This window comes from Patagioenas fasciata, chromosome 4 (assembly GCF_037038585.1).
Source record: "Patagioenas fasciata isolate bPatFas1 chromosome 4, bPatFas1.hap1, whole genome shotgun sequence".
NCBI lineage: Eukaryota > Metazoa > Chordata > Aves > Columbiformes > Columbidae > Patagioenas > Patagioenas fasciata.
In genome coordinates, this window is record NC_092523.1 from 10,036,734 (window position 1) to 10,060,130 (window position 23,397).

Sequence of the window (23,397 nt, forward strand, 5' to 3'; positions counted from 1 at the left end):
AAGTGGCTTGTAAAACTCTGACTCATTTCAGGAATCTGTGTGTTAAGAGTTAATACAGTTCACCATTGCTGCATTTGATATATGGGCCTAGTAAATGAAGCTGGAATAAACCACTGACACCTTTTATTTGCACACTAAGGCTTCCTAACAGCAGCCACGTGACGAGATACCACACAAAATCAGTGTTCAACAGCCAAGGTCAAACTCTGCCACTTTTAATTTAAAACTTGCGTTGTTAAAAAGAAGAAGGGGAGGAGGGATTGAATAAAAGATCATTTATATTGAATCTGAATTTGGCCAGTTGCACAAAGAAACAAAATACCAGCCAGGGAACAGAGGTATTTCAATCAGCAGCCAGTGAAAGGATGACTTGAGGGAAGTTTTGCAGCTAAAACAATGATTTTTTTGTTCTAAATCAAGTACCAGTTCCTTCTTGATAAGTTTTCTTACTCATGAATAGCCAGTGAAAATATACTAAGCAGACACATTTTTGTTCATGTGAACATGCAAAGCTGTCCTTCAATTTTTATGGAAAAGGCAACTTTGTCATGTAGACACAGAATTTTCTTAAGTCTTACTGTGATGGGAATACTACAGGGAAAACAGGCATTTAAGACATGAATCAAGTTCATTTGCATTGCAATATCAGTTAATTTAGTTTTGATAAAGGAGTATTTATAGAATCCAATGCTACAAAGCAAAAGACAAGCTAGAAAGATAATTTCTGTGGTTTTTTGTTGATGGTTGTTGTTGTTTTTTAATGTAGATGGTAGCCATTCCCAAAATACAACCGCTTTTTTCTATGCATTTCTAAAGGTGGAATGTTTTATCTTAGAGTTGCTGTACTGAAAACGTGCACACATCACATGTTGCTAAGGCGTGAACGAAATAAAATACAGGCAGAAAAATCAAAATTAGAAACCAACTGTATAGAACAGGTGTTCATATTTTTACAAAGTCATTTTAATATGCCGAGGAAATAAAATTTTAAGTATCTTACAACATATACAATTTTAGACTACAGAATTGCAACACTAAGAAATGGGACAACTTGAATACCAAGCTGGAAGAGAATAAATTATTCACAGTATTCTAGAATTGCTACACAGATGAGCAAAACAGCAAAACATGCTTCTCCAAGGATGCCTCATTCCTCCTCCTTACACTGCAAAAGCATATGGCAAAACCTTCTATTTTTTAAGCCCCCACAAATAAACGCAAACAGCACCAGCATCTAAGAGGCGATGGCCACAGCCAGAGCTTGAAAAGTGTGAAGTTAAGTTCTCCTCACTATCAGTTTCAGTTTTTTGCCAGTTCTCAGGTACATTCTGAAAGGCTTCAGCAAGAGTAGACTAACTAAACAGATCAATGAAAATGGCAACGAAAAATAAGTATAATTTAAGCTAGACATAACAGAGCAGAGAGGAACTACGCTTACGAATCCTTTTTTATATCAGAACGCCTTTAAGGTCAGTGTGTAGATAAACAAACATCCAACAGAACCAGGTATTTGAGATTAAACCTGCAAACACGAACATCGCGTGACAACACAGAACAAGCTGTCAAACTCCATAAAACATGCAGGGTAAGTAGCAGTTTTACAAGGACTCTTCAACTCCGGAAAGCACAGAAAGCCAAGTATTTCCAAAACACCAAAATAAACATGAGCGTCGCTCTGTAATTTTCTCTTTGGAAAAAGCCAGCAGAATACTATGACAGAATGAGCATTTAAAAAAATCCGTATAACTTGCTTGCAGTTAAAAAAGAGGGATTACTCGATACAGATCTAAAGCTTGGGTTTGGTGTTATGTCCTGTTTTATCCCCAGAACACCAAATGTTGCTTGGTCATAGTTTTTCACCTTCTGCACTATTCTTCTATTATTTCCCCCATTAAAGAGTTGGTTTTGCTACATGACAGCTGTTACTTATCACACCATCCCTACAGCACATCAGGTATTGACTGTAGTCTTGCTGGTGCTCTTCTCACATTTGCATCTCATTAATGCCCAGGCCTCCTGGTGCCTTGGGTGCTTTTGAGATGCTTAGATGCAAATAATGGAGAAAGACATAACATCAACCAAAGTTGTAAAAATGTCAATACCTAAATCATAAGTAGAAAAGCATTTAATCTGTATTTTAAACTCCACTGAATGTTGAGAAGCCTGAAATCCCAGCTGTTTCAGGCTGAACGGATTCATTACAGTAAACCTGACTGGATCATTGAAATGATACCTATAAATAATGTCATATTGCATAGTATAAGAACTGATCTACTAAGAGAAACAGGTTGTGTCATAATGTACACATTTGACAGCTGTTTGATTCACACAGGGGAAAGAAAATTTTCCCCACTTCGTTGGTGACATACACTAACTAGAAAGTAAATACATTTATAGATTTGATGAATGAGCATATCCTGCAGCTATTCCACATATATTAGATTGCTTATTGTTCTAGCTAATGGGTCCATCATTCTGAAAATAATCTACTGTCTCCTACATTTCCCCTACGGTTAAGTTGGCATTCACAAGCATGTAATAGGGAGCAGTCACAGAAGCCTAATGTGATCTTCAAATTTAAAAATATCATTGCAAAGCAATGATTAGTCACCGCCCAGGCAGCATGAGTAAGAAAAGGTCCACAAAGTTCTGTTTTGTAACTGGATTATCTCTTCTACCGATAACATGACTAGTGATTCAGAGGCAAAAACCAAATCTATATTTAGATATATGAGAAAACTAAGGATCTACGCACATATAATTTTTAAATCCAGTCCTCAGTAGACCCCGAGCATCTCTGTGTGTCGCAGAATATACCGAAGGAGTTAATATGAGAACATTTCCAAATAAAGGAGCAACAATCCAGTATTAAAATACCTCCATCCCTGTTTCTCCACTTCTGCAAAAATGGAATATCTGCCAATCAATAACAGATGTACAGTTGTCTCAATAATGAATATAGAGAATTAGATGCAGTTGACATAGTAACTGTGGTAGAGGCTATAGCGCAAACAGACAAAACCCACTAACTTGTGAACAAAATGTCCAAACATATTCACTCCAGAGTTTTAGGAGAACTCAAGAATGAATCAGATGAATTATTAACCTCTCATTTAATACTTCCTTGACACCTGGAGTTTAAAGGTGGCAATCTAAAGACAAAAAGGACTCCAAGGGGATGCAAACAACTCTAGTTCTGTGAGCCTGATGTTCATACCAAGCAACATAACAGAATCTATCAAAAGCTAAAATAGGTAGACAATAATGGGAAGGTCTGCCGGGGAAGAAATAACGTGGTTTCTGCAGAGAGAACCTCTTGGGAGCTCTCTGAGGGAGTCAAGAAGCTCATAAAGAATGGTGATTCAGCTGGCAGCCTCTGGATTTCCAAACAGCTTATGTCAAAATACCTTGCTAAAGGTTTTTAAGAAAAAGAAAGGAGCTGTAGTATAGGAGGTTCAAAAGGGATAAATAATTCTTAACCATAAATAAGGAGGAGTTGTTAAACAACCACTCCTCAGAAGAGCAGGATGTCACTGCTGAAGTTCTTTAGGACCCTGGGGGTTTTGTTTTCAGGTACCATCTGCAAAAACAGGGAGAGCAATGAGGTCTGAAAAGTTGCTACCAGTGCAAAACTATTATTATTAATAAAAATAACAACAACAAGAGCAGACCGAACAACTGCACAGAATCTTTGAATAGCAGGTAATAGAACGGCAAGGTGAGATTCAACTGGTAAACACAGGGAGAACAATTTTAGCACCAGACCCAGAATGACAGCCTCTGAGCGCACAAGCAGGATCTTGGGGTTTTGGCAAACAACTTCAGAAAACCATCAGCACACCACTTGGCAAAAAAATCCAAAGTCAAATACTGGGAGCCACTGGAAAAACATCAGAAAATAGTTACACCACTGTGCAAATCCATGGTTTGCTCCTGTCCAGAGTAAGTGTAGTTCTGATTCACTTATCACTAAGAGGAAATAGCATAATTGGAAAAAATTCAGGGAAAGACAAAAGGCATTATCAAAGCTGTGGACAACTTCTGGACAAAGAACGACGAAGCAGGCTGTGACTTTTGCAACCTGAAAAAGCCACCACATAGGCACCAAGTGACCGAGGTCTACAAAGTCAGAACCAGCTGGAGAGGCCGGGCAGGATCCTGGAGCCCTTCAGGGAAGCTGCCAAGAGCCAGGTCCAGAGCAAACAGGAGCAACACAGACCTACAGAACTCTGCAAAACGACAATTCTCATACAAAGTTTCTACACAATATTAACAGAGACTGGACAGGAGGTCACTACATGCACAAACCATGGGAGGCTGAAAAAGAAGCTTATGTATATATATATAATTTTATTATATTTTGTAGACTTGTTCTCACAAATTTCACTTAATAACATCCCCAAGGAAAAAAATTAGCAGGCAAATTGTCTGAGTTTTGTAAACAACGTATGATTTATCAGGACATTGTAATTAAATGTAATTACTTGCAAGCAATATCTCACTTGAAGTGTTATAAAATTATGAAATGTCAAAGGGATTTGTGAATTACTTCTTAAAATGAAGCCCACTAAATTTCTGTTGCAAGGCCTTGAATATGATCATACTTGCAAGCTTAAGTTCTCAAATACTCAGAATAACGAGGAAGATAAAATGACCTTTTCAGAAGTGAAGTTTTGTGCATGGTAAGTTGTGTTTTACCTCTAAGGGGAATAAACACCATCCCAAAGAACTCTTGATTTTATTTCCACTACCAGTAAAATATTTCATAATTCAATTGGTACATTATTAAACAAATGCTTATTTCTGTAGCCTTTATATTGTGGTAATGGTTCATGGTTCAAGCTATCCCCACCGCGCGATCCTGAACTCTATACACATATCACAGAAATGGAGATCTTCCATCACACACACGATTTCCACGTACTGACACTGTGAGGCACAAAGGAAGAAAGCTGCCACAGGAATACAGAAAACAACAATAATTTGTAGTTAATTTCTTCCCTCTGCTTTATGATATTAATACTTCAGGGAACTGAAGACATTACTCACTACAAAACAGGTTATCCTAGTAGCAAAGCAAAATGAAACCTGGTTTCCTACTGATGTGTGTAGGATCCCTAATGCCTAATCAAAGTGAAGCTGAAGCATAGCATTTCCTTTAATACAGCTATTATTATGGTCTCTCCGTGTTCTCTAGTTCCTTACTGTCATTATGTAGAACCTTAACCCATGCCCTCTATTCTTCTATCAGCTTTGGTTGAAGTGGTCCAATAGGTTTAAAAGCTGCTCCTGCACTCTATTAGGCTCTTTCAGCCTCAGACAGTCACAAATACACTCGTGCCCACAGGCAACGTGATCAGATCTCTCAAATGAAACTAATGTAACATCATCTTTAGATCCCAATTTAATCCTGTGCACTAATGCAGAAGTTAACTTTTTAGTATCTGCCAGACACACCTTTCCTGCAAAATGGCAGAGTAGGACAGAGGTAATGACCCAGGTAATGGTTAGTAGCGACACGCTTTTTGTTACGCTAAACTGGTGAGATGAGTGTATTTGATTTCAATGATACAGAGACATCATATGATTAAAACTCAAGCATTCTCTCAATGTTTTCCAAAAGAGCTGATGAAGTCCAATAAAACGCTACTTGCGTTAAAAAATTTAAATTCCTTAATCCTGCAAAACACTATTTTCTTTAAAATCAAGATTAATTATACACCAATCAACACAAGGATACAGGAATTTATCTACATGCACGTTACGACCAAAACCTCAAGTTGCTCTTACCTTGAACTAGATCGTGACTTTACATCTTCCTTGGCTGTCCTTTCACTATGAGCATCTTCATTGTTGTCCTGTTTTTTCTCACATAGCTGTTTTCTCTTCTCCCACTTCTTCTGCTGATTCGAGATGCTTTCTGCTTCTCCTTGTGAGTCATTTTCTGCTCCTACCTGTGAACCTGAGGAGTGTGTCAGGCACTTAGAGGAGACAGGCAGTTTTTGTTCTTCTCTGCCAAAGTCTCTTTCTGCTAACAAAGCAGAAGTTTCAGGTCTTAACGTTTCCTGTGCAGGGACTGAATCGTCCAAGTTATCTACACGGTCCATTTCTTTAGACTTTACTAACGTGTATGAAGCATTTACAACACCTCCTGCAGAATGTTTAGTCTTCAAACCTTTAACACTGTCCTCCCTGCTGTCTTCACAGCTGCCGCAACACACACAAGAATTAATTAGACAGTTTGTGGCAGCTATACTGAGTTTATGGGATTCATCCTCCTCATTTGGTAATGGATTAGCAGATCCAGGAACACAACTAATAGCAGCTTCTGGAGTTGTTACTGGGGATTCTGAGCTAGAGGGAGATTTAGGATTGAATATTACAGTAGCAGATATTTTCATTCCCCCTGTCCTGTGAGCTATCACTTCTGCCATTTCTGCATCATCAGCATATGCATCCCAGCCATTGAGGTATAACTGTGAGTCTGGACCTTCTAGACAGCTGCATGAATTCTGAACTGAGATGCCAGACATCTGTTTGCTATCTTCAATATTGTTATTATTGCTTAAGTCACTTTCAGCATCTTTCAAAAGCAAAGTTTCCTCTGCCTGATGGCCATTCTCATACAACAAAGCATCTCGATATTGCAGGTTCTGTTTTGAATCGTGGCAAGGGTTATTCACCCAAGCAAAAGTATCACCTACTGAATCCAACCCAGCAAGAGCTTCTCCTGCTCCATCTAGGTCATCCATGAAAAACACTCTGTCCTCTTCATCAGTTAAACTGTCGAGATGGTGTCTTGTTGGTGAAGCTTCTGTGCTAGAAGTATTTCTCACACTAGGTCTGTGAGCTGGAGACTGACAGATGCTTGGAGGGGAAAGCAGAGACGACATTTCATCTCCGACTCTGTGTACCATCCTATTCAGCTGCTCCAGCTCCTGTTCATCGTACTGCATAGAACAAGCCAGCTCAGCCTCCGTGTTTTCAGCTTTTCCTGAAAGCTGCTTGGCAGGCAAGGTCGCAGTTATGCCCGGTGTAATGACAGAGGGTACTTCGGGGTCTGCTCTGACAGGAAAATCCACATCTTGAGAGATGCAGAGGTTACGTTCCAGTGTGTGGAGTTCATCCTCTGTTAATGTCTGAAGTAGATCCCTGAAAATGAAGGAACACACACGTCAGTTTGCATTTACAGTCATAGGAGGCACTGACATTACAGTTTTTAAAAAAGCTTTTACTACTAGTAAAGAAATTTGGGGGCACAGAGAACTTTCAGCTGTAACTCAAGGTGCATTTGGCATTGATATTCACAACACATGATTGCTGATTCCTGAATTTGAGATTACTCATGCATATTCAGGGTACCAAATTATTTACATCCTCGCAATGACGGCCCAAAATAAATCAAATCACACACAAAAATGCATCTTTACCCCTCCCCACCTACTTATTGTGACAGTATTACCCGCATTAGATATATTGTCATTTTAATTTTTTAAATCACAGATTTGAATTTGCTTAGCAAACCAATTTGCCATCCTTGGTACTAAAATTATTCTGCAAAAGAGTACCGCAGAAGTTTCACACCATTATACTGTCAGACAAAAAGAACTCATTAAAGATTTCAGCATTGCTTATGTAACGCTGATGTCTGGGAAGCCTGTTCACTGAAACCAGGACTGGGAGATGGGTGTCTCCTGCCTCAAACACGTAACTCAGTCCTGAGGAAGCTGAGCTTCTGCATGATGTTAAGAATCGGGCAGGCCTAAAAGCAAACGTTAAGTTATCTACTAAACTATGTTTTCTAGAGTCATGTAACATCCCCAATGTTATCAAGCATCCTCAGTATTGCAGTTTAGGATGATGAGCACCTAAAAGCAAACTGTTATTTGAGGTGGTTACGCGTAAGTGCTTTATAACCTTAAAACAAATGCATAGACATCACAGCACTTAATTTTAGGTCTGAATTTGATTTACAATATGCTTCTGAATTAGAAACCACATATAAAAATATCCTCTGTCAAGAACTGCTGTCAACATTTTCAAAGATCAGCAAGTATATTTTAGCATAAATGAATGTACGCGAAAAGGAAGACCTTCTGCTTAAACAGAGGCTAGGAGTTCATTATTCCTCATGTGTTTAGAAATGATTGGCTAGCAGGTGACATGCAGCTGGCTTAACAACAGCAACAACAACTTAATTCCCTTAAAGGAGTAACTTCAGTCTAAACAAGAGGACCAAAAAAACCCCAAAGACACATTCAATGCATCTCACACCTTGATTTCCAGGCAATGGCCTGCATTCTTGTTAACTCAAACACCAAATCTTTTTCCAAGTACTATCACTAAATGATCAAATTGCCCAAAAAATACATCACTGGTATCTGATTTGTGTATCAGCTACTCTACAATTTAGAAAAAATATAATTGTTTAGATAGGCACACTTAAGTCAGAGTAAGTACAGAACATACATTTTTATGGTTATGTACATTCCATACAATTAACATCTTTATTTTTTAAAAACTCACATTTTTACATGAGAGTTATATGACCCTTAAAAAAATTCTAAGCCTATGGAAGAAGTACCCTATATAAAAACAATTGCACAATTTTATCCCCCCTTTTTCACTTGTTTCCACATTCCCTAATAGAGAAGTCAGTATTTGTTTGTATCATTCCATATGCATCTTCAGGTCTGAAGTTTAACAATTTTTTCAGTCATAAATGAGTAAGAAAGGGAAATGGGCAATCTTTGATACAGCCACTTACCTCATAAAGTTATCTGTGGCACACTAGAACATTTTAAAATACCTGTATATTTATTTATTTTGTCTAAACAGTATATAATGATAACATCTTTTTACTCAGATCTTTTATTTAAACAGTAATCAGTGTTTGTAAGAGCATTTTAACATCACCATCAAAGCAAACTGACAGAGAATGATTTATGTTTTAAGGTCAACATTCAAATAGTTGTTTATTTGTGAAATAATTACACCAATATAATCAATAAAAACATAGAATAAAAGAATCTGAATTATGAATTTTGAGTTCGTCAGTTTTTATAGAAATGCTGTGATGTAGGATTTTGTAAGTAGAAACAAAGTAATGTGGGACTATAAAAAGTTGGGGTTTTTTAGTTTAAAAAAAACACAGAGTAAGCAAATTGAACAGTGAAGGGTTTAAGCTTGACCCTCACCTTTGCAAATATATTAAAACCTAAGCCTGAAGAAAGCTCCAGGGAGACGTTATTGCAGCCTTTCAGTACTTAAATGGGGCCTAGAAAAAAGATGGGGACAGACTTTTCAGCAGGGCCTGTTACAACAGGACAAGGGGTGATGGCTTTAAACTAAAGGAGAGGAGATTCAGGCCAGACATGAGGAATAAATGTTTTACACTGAGGGTGGTGAAACCCTGGCCCAGATTGCCCAGAGAGGTGGTGGATGCCCCATCCCTGGAGACATCCCAGGCCAGGCTGGATGGGGCTCTGAGCAACCTGAGCTGGGTGAAGATGTCCCTGCTCATGGCAGGGGTGGCACTGGATGAGCTTTGAAGGTCCCTTCCAACCCAAACTATTCTATCATTCTATACAATATTTCTGGGTCAGGCCAGGGTTTATCAAGTAGAGAAGCCTGTCTCTACAGTAGGTTCTAAGGCCAAGCATAAGAACAGGCCAAGCCCTCTGGGATCTCTGCCCAGTGCATCCCACTGGCTTACATCAGCCTCCGGCTCACAGATCTCTGAACCAAGGTGGCATCTGTGTGCTCAGCAGTCCTCAGAGAACTCTTCTTGCACAGATGAAAATGTGTGTGTCAGGAACTGCTCAACAGTAAACTGCTTAAACATCAGCTACGCTCCTCCATACACCACAGCCAAACCCACTTCTCAAAACACAAGAATTAGCAATCCTACAAACATAGACTATACTAGCAACAATCAAAGGAATCTGCATTCCATTCAAGCTGATCAGCATAACTAGGAATGAAATGGGCCCAGGGAAAAATCTAAGACTGAATCTTCTGTCTTTTAGCATCTAGTCTGGGGTTTTATTCAGTCTCCGGAACATGACAGAACAGCGCCCAGGATGCCTGGATGTCTGGGTGCCCAGAGCTCCCGACTCCTCAGAGATACCCCATATGGGTTTCACACATTTCACGGAAAAGCAAATGCTAGAAACACATATTAACTTCACCCTGGCTATCTTCATTGACTTGAGTAACAAATTCTTGGCTTCTGTTAACAACACCTCAAAATGTAAGAACTGTGTGCAGTTTTGAGGAGAGGTAAATAAAGCTTGATTTAAAAAAAAAAACTAATGAAATCAGTTGATGGTACTCATGTCTTTTGAGGTGAGTCAGGTCCATGCTGCCTCGCAAGAGCTGCGATACAGAATCAGTTGTATTACATGTGATAGTCCACCAGACCTGTTATTTCAGTAGAGAAATAATCCTGCTTTAAATTCAAAGGAGATACGCTCATTTTCCCAGTTCAAACACAAGAAATTTTGCTGTTAACAAATACAGCTTGTTCTAAAAGAAGTTCAGACAATTACCTTCACCTCTCTGCATACAAAAACCCCAGGCTCACTGGGCTGTGTTAAATACAAGTATCCTTGCAAGGTGACCAATCTTTGATCAACAGTTACTTTTTTGATACACTGTATTTGAGATTACACAGGGTTCACTACCAACATTAGGAACATGGCATGTTTTAAAATGCCTATTGACAATAAAATTAATATGAGCCAGCGTACAGAAAGAAATGGTAAATCTCACTAGTGAAAGTTTAAAGCTAAATATCAAACGTCATTATTAAACCATAAGGTTTAATTAAGCTGTAGCTACTTTCACTATTAATTTCCTTTCTGCTGAAGCATCTGTAACTCATCATTGGATACAAGCAAGCACTGTGCTCTTATGGAAAAAAGCATTTCTCCCTCTGCTTCCATTATTCAGAGAGGTTCTGCAGCCCCCCCCGGCAGCAGTGGTGAGCTTGCTGCTCACAGAGGCTGCAGAGAACACCGAATTTAAAAAGGGAGCAGGTTGAGGCTTCACCTGCTTTTACTCTTGTTGGCACAGTATCACAGCAAGGCAATCTAGCCTTGAAAACATGAGGAATGTTTTTCTTCCAGCGGCTACAACTATCGGCAGAAAAACAAAGTCCTTAAGCTGTACTCTGCTCATTACAAGCAGCAGCAGAAATTTACTATGCCTATGGCAAAATGGATAAACATAATTTTACTTTGCTGCCAATATCCAGGGTGCAGAAATTACTTCAAAGATCTGAGGCTAAATGTCCATTTAAAGACAAATTTGGCTGGATAGAGGACAAACACCCAGATGCAATAATCTTGCACATTCTCCAAGTTTCCTTCATTTACTTTGCTCCTGTTCCAACTAGAATTTTAAATTGTGTGTTTTCAGAGAATGGCATTGTTCTTATTGTCAGCCTGTGCCTCAGTTCATGCTCTGAACAGAGCACCACCAGCTGTCTTTATGGAACTGCTGCCACAAGAACATGATGCAGGTACAGGAATGAAATTTGCACCCTCCTGCTTCTGTGGTGCTGAGCTGAGCTCAGCACAGCAAAGTCCACAGATCTGCTCTGACACACCACAAATATCACTGGTACTCCTTCACTGCAAAACTTTTACATCAACTCAGAGTTTTAAACACAGTCACCTTTGAAAAACTAACCAGTTTCCCCCCAATCACTATGCAGACTTTAAAACCAAACGAGTTTCACAAGCCTCCCCACATTCTTTAACACACTGACAATAGGTACACCACATATAATTTCTAGTTACTGATACAGAAAGGTTTTGGTGTATTTGGAACGGTCTGATCCTCCGATTCTGCACCACTCGATGTGCAGTCTGCTCGATTCTGCACCACCAAAACCCATTGGGATCATCCCACCAACTATAATGGTCCAGAAACAAGCGTTGGGCAAGCAGAGGGCTCTGGAAACAGGGCAGAATTAAGCAGTACTGCAAAATCCCAAGTTCGCTTACACTTGATAATCTCCGTGTAGCAGTCTCAAATATATATTGTATGGGTAACACTTTATCTGAAGAATGTTCACTGTCACAGGCATCCAAACTAAATATCTGTGATATGGCTTTGGGTACTTACTAGGCAGATTATGGTAGTTTGGTAGAAACAGTTCAAATATCTCAGTTTAAGAGGAACACAGATAACACTACTATCTAATTGTGCATTGGTAGATGTATAAAATACCAATGCTGATGTTTTATATCTAAAATAAAAATCAATAATGAACCTTGCTTAGGCATTAAAGCACCCAAAGTCATTGTTTGCTGCTCAACCTTATCAAAACCTTAACAAGAACCCTTATCTTACTGCTTTTGCTCAGTCTCCACAGTATCAATTGGTTTCAAAGTTGTCAGCCACCAATAGGACACCAAAAATTTCCCTAGCCAACAGATATTTTTCTCTGCTAGTTCTGATTTAATAATGTGGATCCACATAAATACAGTGCTTATCGCTGTCTTCAAGAGGCGGAATGTTGTAGGATAATACATCTTCAAAATTACCTGTAATCCTACACAATAATCAGTTGTCTATTTGGTGGTATTCCATGAGTTAAAATGTTCAGTTGGCTAAAAAGTTGTAGAACTTTACAGAGGAATGTACTGGAATGCATGGGAACAGCAGGAAGATGTGCCAGGGAGGTTCAGGTTGGACATGAGGAAAAGGTTCTTCACCCAGAGGATGCTGGACACTGAACAGGTTCCCCAGGGAGGTGTCACAGCCCCAAGCCTGACAGTGTTCAAGAAGAGACTGAACAACACCCTCAGACACATGGTGTGAACTGTGGGGTTGTCACAGGCAGGGACAGGAGTTGGACTCAATGAACCTTGTGGGTCCCTTCCAACTCAGGACATTCTGTGATTCTACGATACTGCAGAGATGTGATCATATTCTGAAAGAGTATTTTCATTTTTTGCATTGAAAGTTATAGTTACTGAACAAACACACATTTTACTAATGTGTTTTCAACCCAAGTGTTATGTTCAGATTAACTGAAAATTAAATGGACTAAGCGATAAACTGACTTCATTGATTTTCATTTTCCATGTTGTGAAATGTAAGCAGTAAGCAGCAAGAAGATACTATGAGAAGCATTTAGCTTTTAAATATTTTCTGTGGCTTTAGTCAGCCAGCGGAACGCTGGTGAACATTCCTGTGACAGCCATATATTGGGAATAGGATATTTGAACATAAACTTCACAGACTTCTTAAGCTTCAGTACCATTAAAGTTGTTTTTTTCCCCCTTTAACTTAGGTTTTGCTCCTCAATTCATGTTGCTCTTCTTCACTCAGTATTTTATAAAACCATAATCACTCAAATTAAAAAAAAGTCAGTTTGCAAATTTTAATTCTGAGGTTTCAATATAAATACAATGTACCAAAAAAAAAAAAACCGTATCACTTCTAGACAGAAACCCTGGGAAATCCTCAAGGAAGACTAAACGATGTGGTCTGGATATTGGTACAAGTCAACTTCAGATATAGGTTCCTCTCTGAACCACCCCTGGCAGAGCTTGAGTTCTCCCTCTGGAGATGCCTCACTTAGAGGAGATTAATCTGGATAAACTTCTCTATATGAAAAATGTTCTTACATCAAACTGTCATCGTGACACACAGGGAAGGCAATAAACTGGTGAAAATTGGACAAGTGAAAGGAAAACTTGTGCCAAATTGTCTCTAGAGACTCTTAGGAACAACATTTGCAGTTGATATACACATTTGAATTCTAAGAAAATAATACGGCTTACAGATTTAGAAGAGGTTTTTTTAACACCCAGATAAAATACCTTGAGGGTGAAAACAAAAAACTGAATATAAAGATCCTTTAAAGATACAATTTCATTTCTCCAAAGTTACAGATGAGTCTTCTAAACACCTCAACTAAGAAAAACATATGCTAATGCCCTTTATACTTAGATGGAGTCAAAGCCAACATCTCCAATGGTTATCAAGACTGAAGTACTGTGAAAAGAGGTGCATATAGATATATATATATATATATAAAATGATACATCTTGTAAAAACAGGTCCACAATATGAAAAACTGACAGTCATTTCTATCAGATTAAGAATGACCTAAGTATTGCATCACAACATACTGAGAAAATTTGGTAAGCCCAGTTAAACAGAAACATTAATGCTAATTAGAAACAGGTTCTCCCAAAAATAAACTGCAACTTCAGTATTTCAGGCATCACCCAACCATAAGGACAATCTGAAATGTAATAAAATTATATTCAGAGAGAGACAGTATCACAGAAATGAAAAGTTCAGAAAACTCCCATGAAATGAAAAAACTGTGTTTAGTTATTTACTGGGTATATCAAGCAAATGAGACGAGAACACAGTTTATGGTTAACATAGCAAACAGAAACACTTTCCTAGGCATTGATGCGGTTTTTTGAGATTCTGATTTTCACTTCAGAAGAGTAGTTACAACCACCTTTTATTACTTGCCTTATTTTTCTTAGCAACGTGTGAAAAGGCCTGAAGAGTTCAGACATATCTTCTGGTTTATGGTCCAAGTTTAATGGTCCCTCGGAATAGACAACAAGGCCACTGTAATTCAAACACATGCATGAACACACACAAAAATGAAAATTTCATTGTATAGAACACCTACTGAAAAGGAGTCAAACACAACTGTACGTAAAAATTAGAACTACAGTCGTTACATATTGTTATCTTATTTTGGTCTTATTTGCCCACAGTTAGAATTGGATGTTATTTAATGCAACGGAAAAAGAACCCCATCCCCTCCCTAACATGAGAGAAAATGCAATGGAAATTTAAGTGAAAGAACATAAATTTATACCATTGCTGCAGCCGACACATAAAAAAAATAAAAGAATAAACTGATTATCAAGTAAGTTGAAGAAAGGCCACTGGAGAGAGGTTTCAAATGGCTTTTTCTTTCCAGTCTAAATTTCTAGGTAAGATAGATGACACGTGAGCTCCTTTCAGTACATAAAGGAGCCTAGAAGAAAGATAGGGACAGACTTTTCAGCAGGGCCTGTTACAACAGGACAACAGGTGATGGCTTTAAACTAAAGAGAGGAGATTCGGGCTAGACAGGAGGAAGAAATGTTTTACACTGAGGGTTGTGAAACCCTGGCCCAAGTTGCCCAGAGAGGTGGTGGATGAACCATCCCTGGAGACATCCCAGGCCAGGCTGGATGGGGCTCTGAGCAACATGATCTGGGTGAAGATGTCCCTGCTCATGGCAGGGGTGGCACTGGATGAGCTTTGAAGGTCCTTTCCAACCTGAACTCTTGTTTGATTCTATAAATACAATCCGATACCAACACATGGTAGAAAAGAAAACACATTTGCTAAATCACATAAAATACATTTTGATAATACCATACTTCTAAATCAACTCAGCACTTGCAGAAATTTCCCTGGAAAGAGGTTAGTTCATGATCCTGAAAGCTTTCATGTACTTCACTGTAGAATTCCCAACAGTTCCTCCACTCCTGCTCAAACCTGTCCATGTGTCAGGGATCAAACATACCAGGTTCAAGGTTCACTGACACGAACATACCAGGCAACATACGCTGTATAATGTGTATGGTAAACCGACGTCTGAAAACAAACTGTAGACAAAAGTGACTCTGAAAAGTATTCCTTAAAGCTTTGCTATTACAGACCCGAAGGGATGCAGTACTTCTTGCCCCAGACCCATCCGTCTCATTAAGGAACAGAGTGACCCCATGGCAACTTGGGGATGCATTTGTCTTGACTTCAAAGGCTTTGTCTTTCACAGTCCAAATCAAAGGCCTGCATTTCTTCCCGGCAACACCACATCTGGATGGTTTAGTTTTTTGGTGGAACTTCACATGGTAGTGACTTCTTTCCAGATCACTGGATACTTAGGAGTTAAACGTCTTTTCTGCCCCTCTCTCCTCCTTTGTAATTTGGGGGTTAACATGGTGTATTTTCCAGAGAGCCCTTGGTTTTCCAGTTAGTCATAATGTATTCTTCTTCATTGCATCTTTCAGCAGCTTCAAACTGAGTTCTCACACTCCACTTGTCTTTCGATAATCAGATTATTACTGTTATCATTTTTAGAATAACAGTTACAGACAATATCCTATTTAACAGGAACAATGGGCCACAGAGATTTCCTGAGGAGAAGCATATTACACTCAGGATTTGAGGTTTCTGATTTTCCTCAATTATTCTGCTTATATTAGCTAACTTTAAAACATTCACAATAGTAAAATATTAAACATATGCTGGCTTTACTCCAGAGAAACTGCTGTCTTAGTAAATCATGAAGACACATTAGGAAAAACGCATCTGATTTGTTCAATATTGCAAAAACTGCATGAAGTAAAAAAACCTGGTTTTATTTAGTTGTCTTGAGTGGTCAAAACAGGACACAAACCTACACCTACATTATACATGTTAATACTTTCCTTGGAAAATATTTAAGCCTAACTCAGTGGTCACAACACACTGTTTGTCATGATATTTTGAAACTGAAGTCATTAAGAAAAATACATAATTCCTATGGAAAATTTTTGGTTTTCAAGACTTGTATCCTTGAGCGTAACAAAAGATGTGCTTTCAAAATATAATTCTGAAAACGTGACATTCTATAGACTGATATTCTTCAGGCATCTTTAAATCTCTGTCTGGAGGATGACTGATCAGTTGTTCCACATTCCTGCCTTCTATATTTAGAGTTCTACCTTCTCTTTTATTATTTTCTTTTGATAGTCCACATGAAACCGGTCATGATTAAAAAAATAGAGAAAGTACAAGCAAATTCAGGTGAAAGAAAACATGCTGAAGTCCTGAACGAAGTTTTTGAAATAAAGAGAGTAGTTAAAAAAATTGCTTACCATACAATGGCTAATCTTGGAATTGTAAACATTAAAGCTGGTTCATAGTCATCTATCATATCTTGAGTGAGGTATCCAAGCCTTAAGGCTCTAAGCAGAAAAATAAAATTATGAAGTAAGAGATCAAACTCTAGAAGAATAAATTTAAATTGGAAAACAATTGAAAAAAATGTTATAATCCACACCAAATTGATAGTATTTAACTCAAACTATTTTTGTACAATCTCAAACACTATGTATATAACGGACTGCTGTAGTCTCTGCTTAAAGAAAACCAACAACTTTCAACAATTAAAGCTTTTATAGCTATCCAAAACCAAAATATTCTTTATGCCACTTGCCCTCTTTATTTACTATTTCATGCCAAGCTGCAGCTTGATACAGAAAACCACTTCTGCTTAGAGTTTTTCAATTAAAATAAACATTTTTATAGAAATAGGTTAAAGTATTTGGTTTCATTTGCAAATAAAACTTGCTGTAACCTTTTAGGTCAACCTCCCCTAAACTAACCACACTAAAGAAAAGCCATTTCTATACAGTAATTATTGCTGAAGTCTGAGGGTTAATATTTGGGGGACACTTCATTGTCCTCTAAAAACTTTTCTAATATCTTAGACCCTTTGAGAGTAAACCCCAATTTGTTTAGGCTTTTCACTTGGCTACGTTTCCCAAGTTTCTTCACAATCTCTCGATCTACTCATAAGTTTCATAGTTTACTCAAAAGTTTCATAACTTCCTCAAATTTCTTGTCCAATTTGTCCATAGTGGTGCAAAAGACAACACTCAAATCGGCACACAAGTCCTGCTGAGATCTGCCTGGTCCTGAAAAGAATGGTAACTCTCTGATGGAAGGTAATTCCTCCTACCCGTGACTATTATGGGTTATAATCCTGTCTTTTAAAATGCCTGAAAGACCTCTGATCATGTTGTCACCTACAGATGGTAGCAGTGACCTCAGCAGCCCTTCAGTCCTTAATGGAAGCGTCAACCGCACCAGCCCCTGGGTCCTACTTCACAAGTTCTCTTAATACAGCAGTAAAACCAACACGTATTCCAAGTGCATTTTACAATCAGTAACTGTACCTTACACTTAGGAATTACTGGATTGGTTTTGTTTGTTTTTAACATCTCTTCATACATAGAGAGTCAAGCTTCGGTCCTCATAGATTTGAAAGAGTCTTTCCAAGTTCTTAACAATCACCACTGGAGGTTCACAGATGATTTGAATCATCTCCCCATGTATTCTTGCATGAAATATCATTAAGTCTTGAAGCCTTAAACGGATTTAGCTCATTTAAATGCTTAGTCTTCACTTACATATCTAACTAAGCATACCAACAATATTGTTATTGTTGGATTATTAACTTTTGGGTCTTTTTTTTGTCTAGAAAATAAAAGCATAGGCTTGTGCCTGGCAAGCATGCTTAATGCTTTTTAACTTTCCTACTAGAAAAGCAAAATACACAGTGTTTTATGATGCTTCTTAAAGGCTACAGTTAAAGTATTTCCACAAAAGCTCAGACTGAAAGTAAACATAGAAATGAAAATGGAGTACTTGACTAAAATGCTTACCTCTCCACAGTTTCACAGAAAAGTACGATCACCTCTTGCTGTACATAATATTCTTTTGGAGACTTGACAGGTACCATGGCCGACACATAACTACGGAGATTATAAAATAATGTACTATTATTTTACACACTTTAACAAATCAGATCCTAAATAAAAACAAACCTGGGATAAATCGCCTTAGGAACATAACCTTTTTTGTACCATCTTGTATTTATTTTGACAGCACTCACTATGAAAATTGTACAGTGTAAGAATCTATAAGAAATTCAGCCCATTTACTTATTGCAGATTGAGACAGTGAAACTCAATAGTAATTTATAACTGCACACATTTAATGCGTAGTACATCAGAACTCCACACTGTGTGGCACAGGCAGATAGGCCCTAGAAGGACCTTCAGAGCCGTATCTTGAAGACAGAATAGTTTATTCTGCATTTCCTTAAGGAAAAAACAAACAAGCAAACAAAAATCCCACCAAAACCAAATCATAACAAACAAACAAAAACCAAACAACCAACACAAAACCTAAAATGCACATCTCATCTATTAAGGTTTGACCTGTAATTACATTAGTGAAATTCAGTTACCCAGCAGAGACAATTGAGAAGACTCAAAATCTGGCCTCATTTCTATGTGGAATTACAGGCAAACCCACCAGTTAATAAGGCAAGAAATACTGGTAAAAGTAAGTGGTTTTCTGTCACCGTATTACTTAATCAGTCATTCATAGACTACAGGTAACATAGAAAGAGAAAAAAATGTTTGTAAAACAATGGTAAGGAAAAATGCTGTAAGTAGAGTTGGAATAAACAGAAACAGCTCACAGGCACCATCAAGGAACGGTTACTGACTGTCATGGGTGTCTGCGCTCAAAACTGCACTTTAAAACATGTTTTTAGTCAGTGTTACCAATTAAAATGATTCTCAATGTAACAGTATAACCAAGTTTTTTTGAATCAGAACAAGTTGGTTACCTGTGTGACACAACGCAACGGACTATATGCATTGAGGAAGGGCAGACAGTTACAGGAGACAAGACAGTCTACAGATTATTACCAAGAAAAATTTAACACACTCTCCAAGACACCTGTTCTGCTAAAGATAGGAATGGCTGTATTATGTCAGACCCACAGATAATCTTGTCCAGTATCCTGTGTGTATCTACGCCCAGCACCACAAACATCTCAGGGGTGTGGGAAGCCGGCTTAAATTCTGAAGCACAGTGCAAGCCATGGTCAATGTGCGTAAGTGTCTATTTTTCATACCCCCAAAGCAGTTATTTTTCCTATAAGCCCCCAAGCCATTTTTCAATCACAAGTTTTTAAATCTGTGAGTTCCTGCAGCTAATTACAGCTTGTATAAAAGCACTTCATCAGATTTCAATTTGCCTTCTTAAATTCGCTGGGCGCATCCCACTTTATCTCTAAGCACAAGAGAACAAAACCTCAATCTCTAGACTGTTTGCTATCATTTTTTTTTAATATCTCTTGTTTGTCGCCTTTCATCTGACAAAGAAAACATTAATGGAAGACATTTATGGTTTGCTTTTGTGTTGTGGAAAGCCTGCCTCAAATGCCATATGCCAGTATGTAAGTGGAAGATTATAGTTTAGTTGAAGACAGCAAATGTTGATTGCTAAAAAGCTATTTCACTTTCTTTTCATTATTGGTGCACTGGAAGGAAAAAGTCTAACAACACAACAAATTACTAAAGAATTCAAACACGATGATAAAAAAATTACATACTATTTCCATAAAAATAAACCAGAACAAAACGGCCAACTTCCAAAAACCAACAAGTCACCCAGCAGCTGTCGTAGCCAAGTCAATGCCCACAATGCATTTAGTTCAGATCTTTTACCTTAATTCGAATTCAGCAAACAGGACATCAAAGTGCTTGAGTGAATCTTTCATTTTTTCTGTGTAGAGGTTCAAATCCCTTAAGGCCTGGTCACGAATGATATTTCTAACTTCCTCCAGGCTTCGGGTCAGATCTTTGGCCAACGGCCTCATAGCCATGCTCTCAATTTCACGATTCATAATAATTGAACCAGCAGCCAAGCACTATGAAATAAATTAAGAGAGAAAATATTAATTTTTGGCAAAGTTACTCTTCCGTTAAAACAACCCACAAGATGTGATATTTAGTACTTTGAACAAGGGTGGAACTAGGCCCCAATTTGCTGCAAATCAATAGAAAAGAGAAAGATTTAAGACCAATATGCTGAGAATCATAGGCCTTCAGATAAGAGGTCAGAGAGACATGAGAACAGGGGAGACTCAAGTGCAAGAACCACAGAGTTGACAGAAGAACTTAAAAAAGCTCTTCTCCCACTAGTGAGGCAATAAGTATTGGTAGGATATATATTCCACGTACACAAAGATTGCTTGTTTAAAAGGGATATGAATCCAGCGAAAGTACTATCAACGGTCTGTTTTGATTCAGGCTGTACTGCTTGAGTTTGTAAAATAAATCTGTTCCTTACAAAAAGAACAGAAATTCTGCAGCTGTGATGCCCTTTGCAGCAAAACTGGTCACACTGGCTATGAGACCAGGAATCCAGTTAGATCAGTATCCAATGTCCCACAGAAATCATTCATATATTTTATTGGAAAAAGAACAACATAAAAAACAGGTCACAAAATCACTGATTCTGTGACCCTTCAGTTTCTAGAAAGCAGCTATTTAAGAGACTCCTTGTCCCAAAAATCACACATGATTTTTGACCTGCTCACAAAGACATTAAAAGTAGATTTTTACTGTAACACATTATTAAAAGTTTTTAAAAATCTTGCAATTTAAAGCAAGCTATTTAATAATCTCTGTGAAAAGCTATGTTCCTTTAGGGATACCTTTGGAAGACAAATGTCAATGTAAATCATACTTCCTGTATTAAGGGAAATATTTTTATTAATGGAAAATACACAAGGCTGTTCTAGTCTCAAAGTTTTTGTTTGTTTGTTTGGGTTTTTGTTGTTTTTTGTTTTGTTTTGTGTTTTTCTTTTGTTTTGTGGAGTTTTGTCTGTTTGTTTGTTTTAATGTTTTAAAACCCAGTTTGCAGCTCTGTGTCCCTTCCCTGTCCCTGCACTCCTGTGGACAGGAGGCATTTCTGCAGCTCCAGGGGGATCTGCAATCCCAGCCCTGGCTCAGCAGCCTGATGCACCAACTTGTCTTCTACAGGCACTCAGGGAAGATCATGTTCTTACCTCTGATCAGCCAAAGCGGCATTTGCGGGTAATATGGACAAGACAATTCTCACTCGTTGATAGGTACTCTTAGTCTGATAACTCGGAGTGATTGTACTGACAAGGGTAAGTGTACATTCATAACAGCCCATACATTCTTCTTCACTACATGAATTCACAGGAGGACTGTGTCTACTGTAGGACAAGTCAGCATGACCTCAGCACCATGTGTAGTACTTTCTGTGAAACGAACAGGTCTCTCCAGTCTGCTGGTTTGATTTGGAGACAGCAAAAGTTCAATTCAGAAGGAGTAAAAGCATTGGTTTATACAACATAAATGGTTTATACAACATAATCTTCTTCTAGAAGATACTGCCTGTCTTGGTGATTCCCTTGAGCATTTTCCACAATGCATGGAGAAGCTACTACATGGGCCGGCATTTTTTCTGTTTGTTTATGTAATCCCAATTTGGTAGTGCCTTAGAGTAAATAAGGATAACAGGATTCACAGGGATTCATTACGGACAGCTGCAGAAAGAATTACCCCATCTTCTACCTAACAAGAAAGTGCCACTAAGCCAATATGTCAGACTCTCAGTGTTTTAAAGAGAGCATGGTGTCACCTGGATGACAACACTGAAGGTCATCATGATAAGAAAAATTGCTGCTGTTTTTCCTGAAGACAAAACACATCAAATTCATTTTGTAAAGTCTACCCGGGACTTCCCTGACTCAGAGCAGCCTACAATTAACCACTGTCAAACACAGTTTCAGAAACAGAACATCTGCAGGTACATTGGACTGACCAAGATAGGACCTCCTGGTGGAGAGCATGCACGTTGAAAAGAAAGGACAAACCGGTAGAGAAAAGAATGGATAATAACAGGAGCCAAAGGATTGCTTCAAATACAGAAAAGGCAAAGCTGAAAACAACAAAACCAACACCACAAAGTGCTGTTGTGTGGTGGGATGTCCAGCCCGCTCCTCCCCCAACCCTCAACAAATGCATTGTGCCTCAAGTCACCTTCAGGCCAGCAGACCTGAGGACACTACAAGTACCTTACAAATCACATCCTTTTTTTCTGACACTTCGGGCTTCCCTTGGTTAAAACAATTAAAGCGTATCCACTACAAAAACCCCCTGTTCCTACAGGTTGTTGTGGAAGCAGGTCTTTGAGAGAAAGCAGGTAAGAGAAGAAAAATGGACTTGAGTGTTCTACGCAGAAACCATTATATTTTCAGCATACATGTGAAACAAGTGAATTATGTGCAACAAATGTCAGCTCAAACTTATGTATGTTTATTATGAGTTATAGCATAAAAAAATGAAGTGACAGCATGCACTTATATTTGTTGGAAAGAAACTTCTATTGTGATTAAATTTCCTTTTATATCTTTATTTGTCTCTAAGATTTTCAAAGCATGAGATGCAAGACGGACCATCAAGAAAAAAAAGAATATTAATCAGATGCTAATCCACAAAGTAATAGTTTTTAAAAGGTGGTCATAATGCCAGCAGGCAACTATGAAAATAAACCGGTGCGCTGTTAGCCAAACCAATACCAAGCCCATAGTTATGCAGTTTCCTTCTACTGAGCACCCAGAGTAAGTTATCAAAGATAATTACTTCACCCTGAAATTATATGCACCATATTCAGAAAAGTCTCAAGAAGTAACTGAAACTTCGGGCTTTATGCCAAAAAAAAAATGTCCGTTAACCCCAAGCAACAGAAATACGA

The 23,397-nt window shown here is 38.2% G+C and overlaps 1 protein-coding gene across 4 annotated transcripts in view; it reads right to left on the reverse strand.

Moving 5' to 3' along the window:
• The window catches only part of ZFYVE28 (zinc finger FYVE-type containing 28), a 163,811-nt gene that overhangs the window by 36,353 nt on the left and 104,061 nt on the right, over nt 1-23,397 (reverse strand). For 2 of the 4 annotated variants that reach the window (XM_071808488.1, XM_065836903.2), the window contains exons 4-8: nt 20,334-20,536; nt 18,474-18,563; nt 16,902-16,991; nt 14,509-14,610; nt 5,791-7,152 (exon numbers count right to left, since the gene is read on the reverse strand). In XM_071808488.1, coding sequence (XP_071664589.1) covers nt 5,791-7,152; nt 14,509-14,610; nt 16,902-16,991; nt 18,474-18,563; nt 20,334-20,536 — 1,847 coding nt within the window. Of the gene's footprint in view, nt 1-5,790; nt 7,153-14,508; nt 14,611-16,901; nt 16,992-18,473; nt 18,564-20,333; nt 20,537-21,679; nt 21,928-23,397 lie in introns of all 4 variants that reach the window. The other 2 variants (XM_071808490.1, XM_071808491.1) reach the window with 2 other exon arrangements.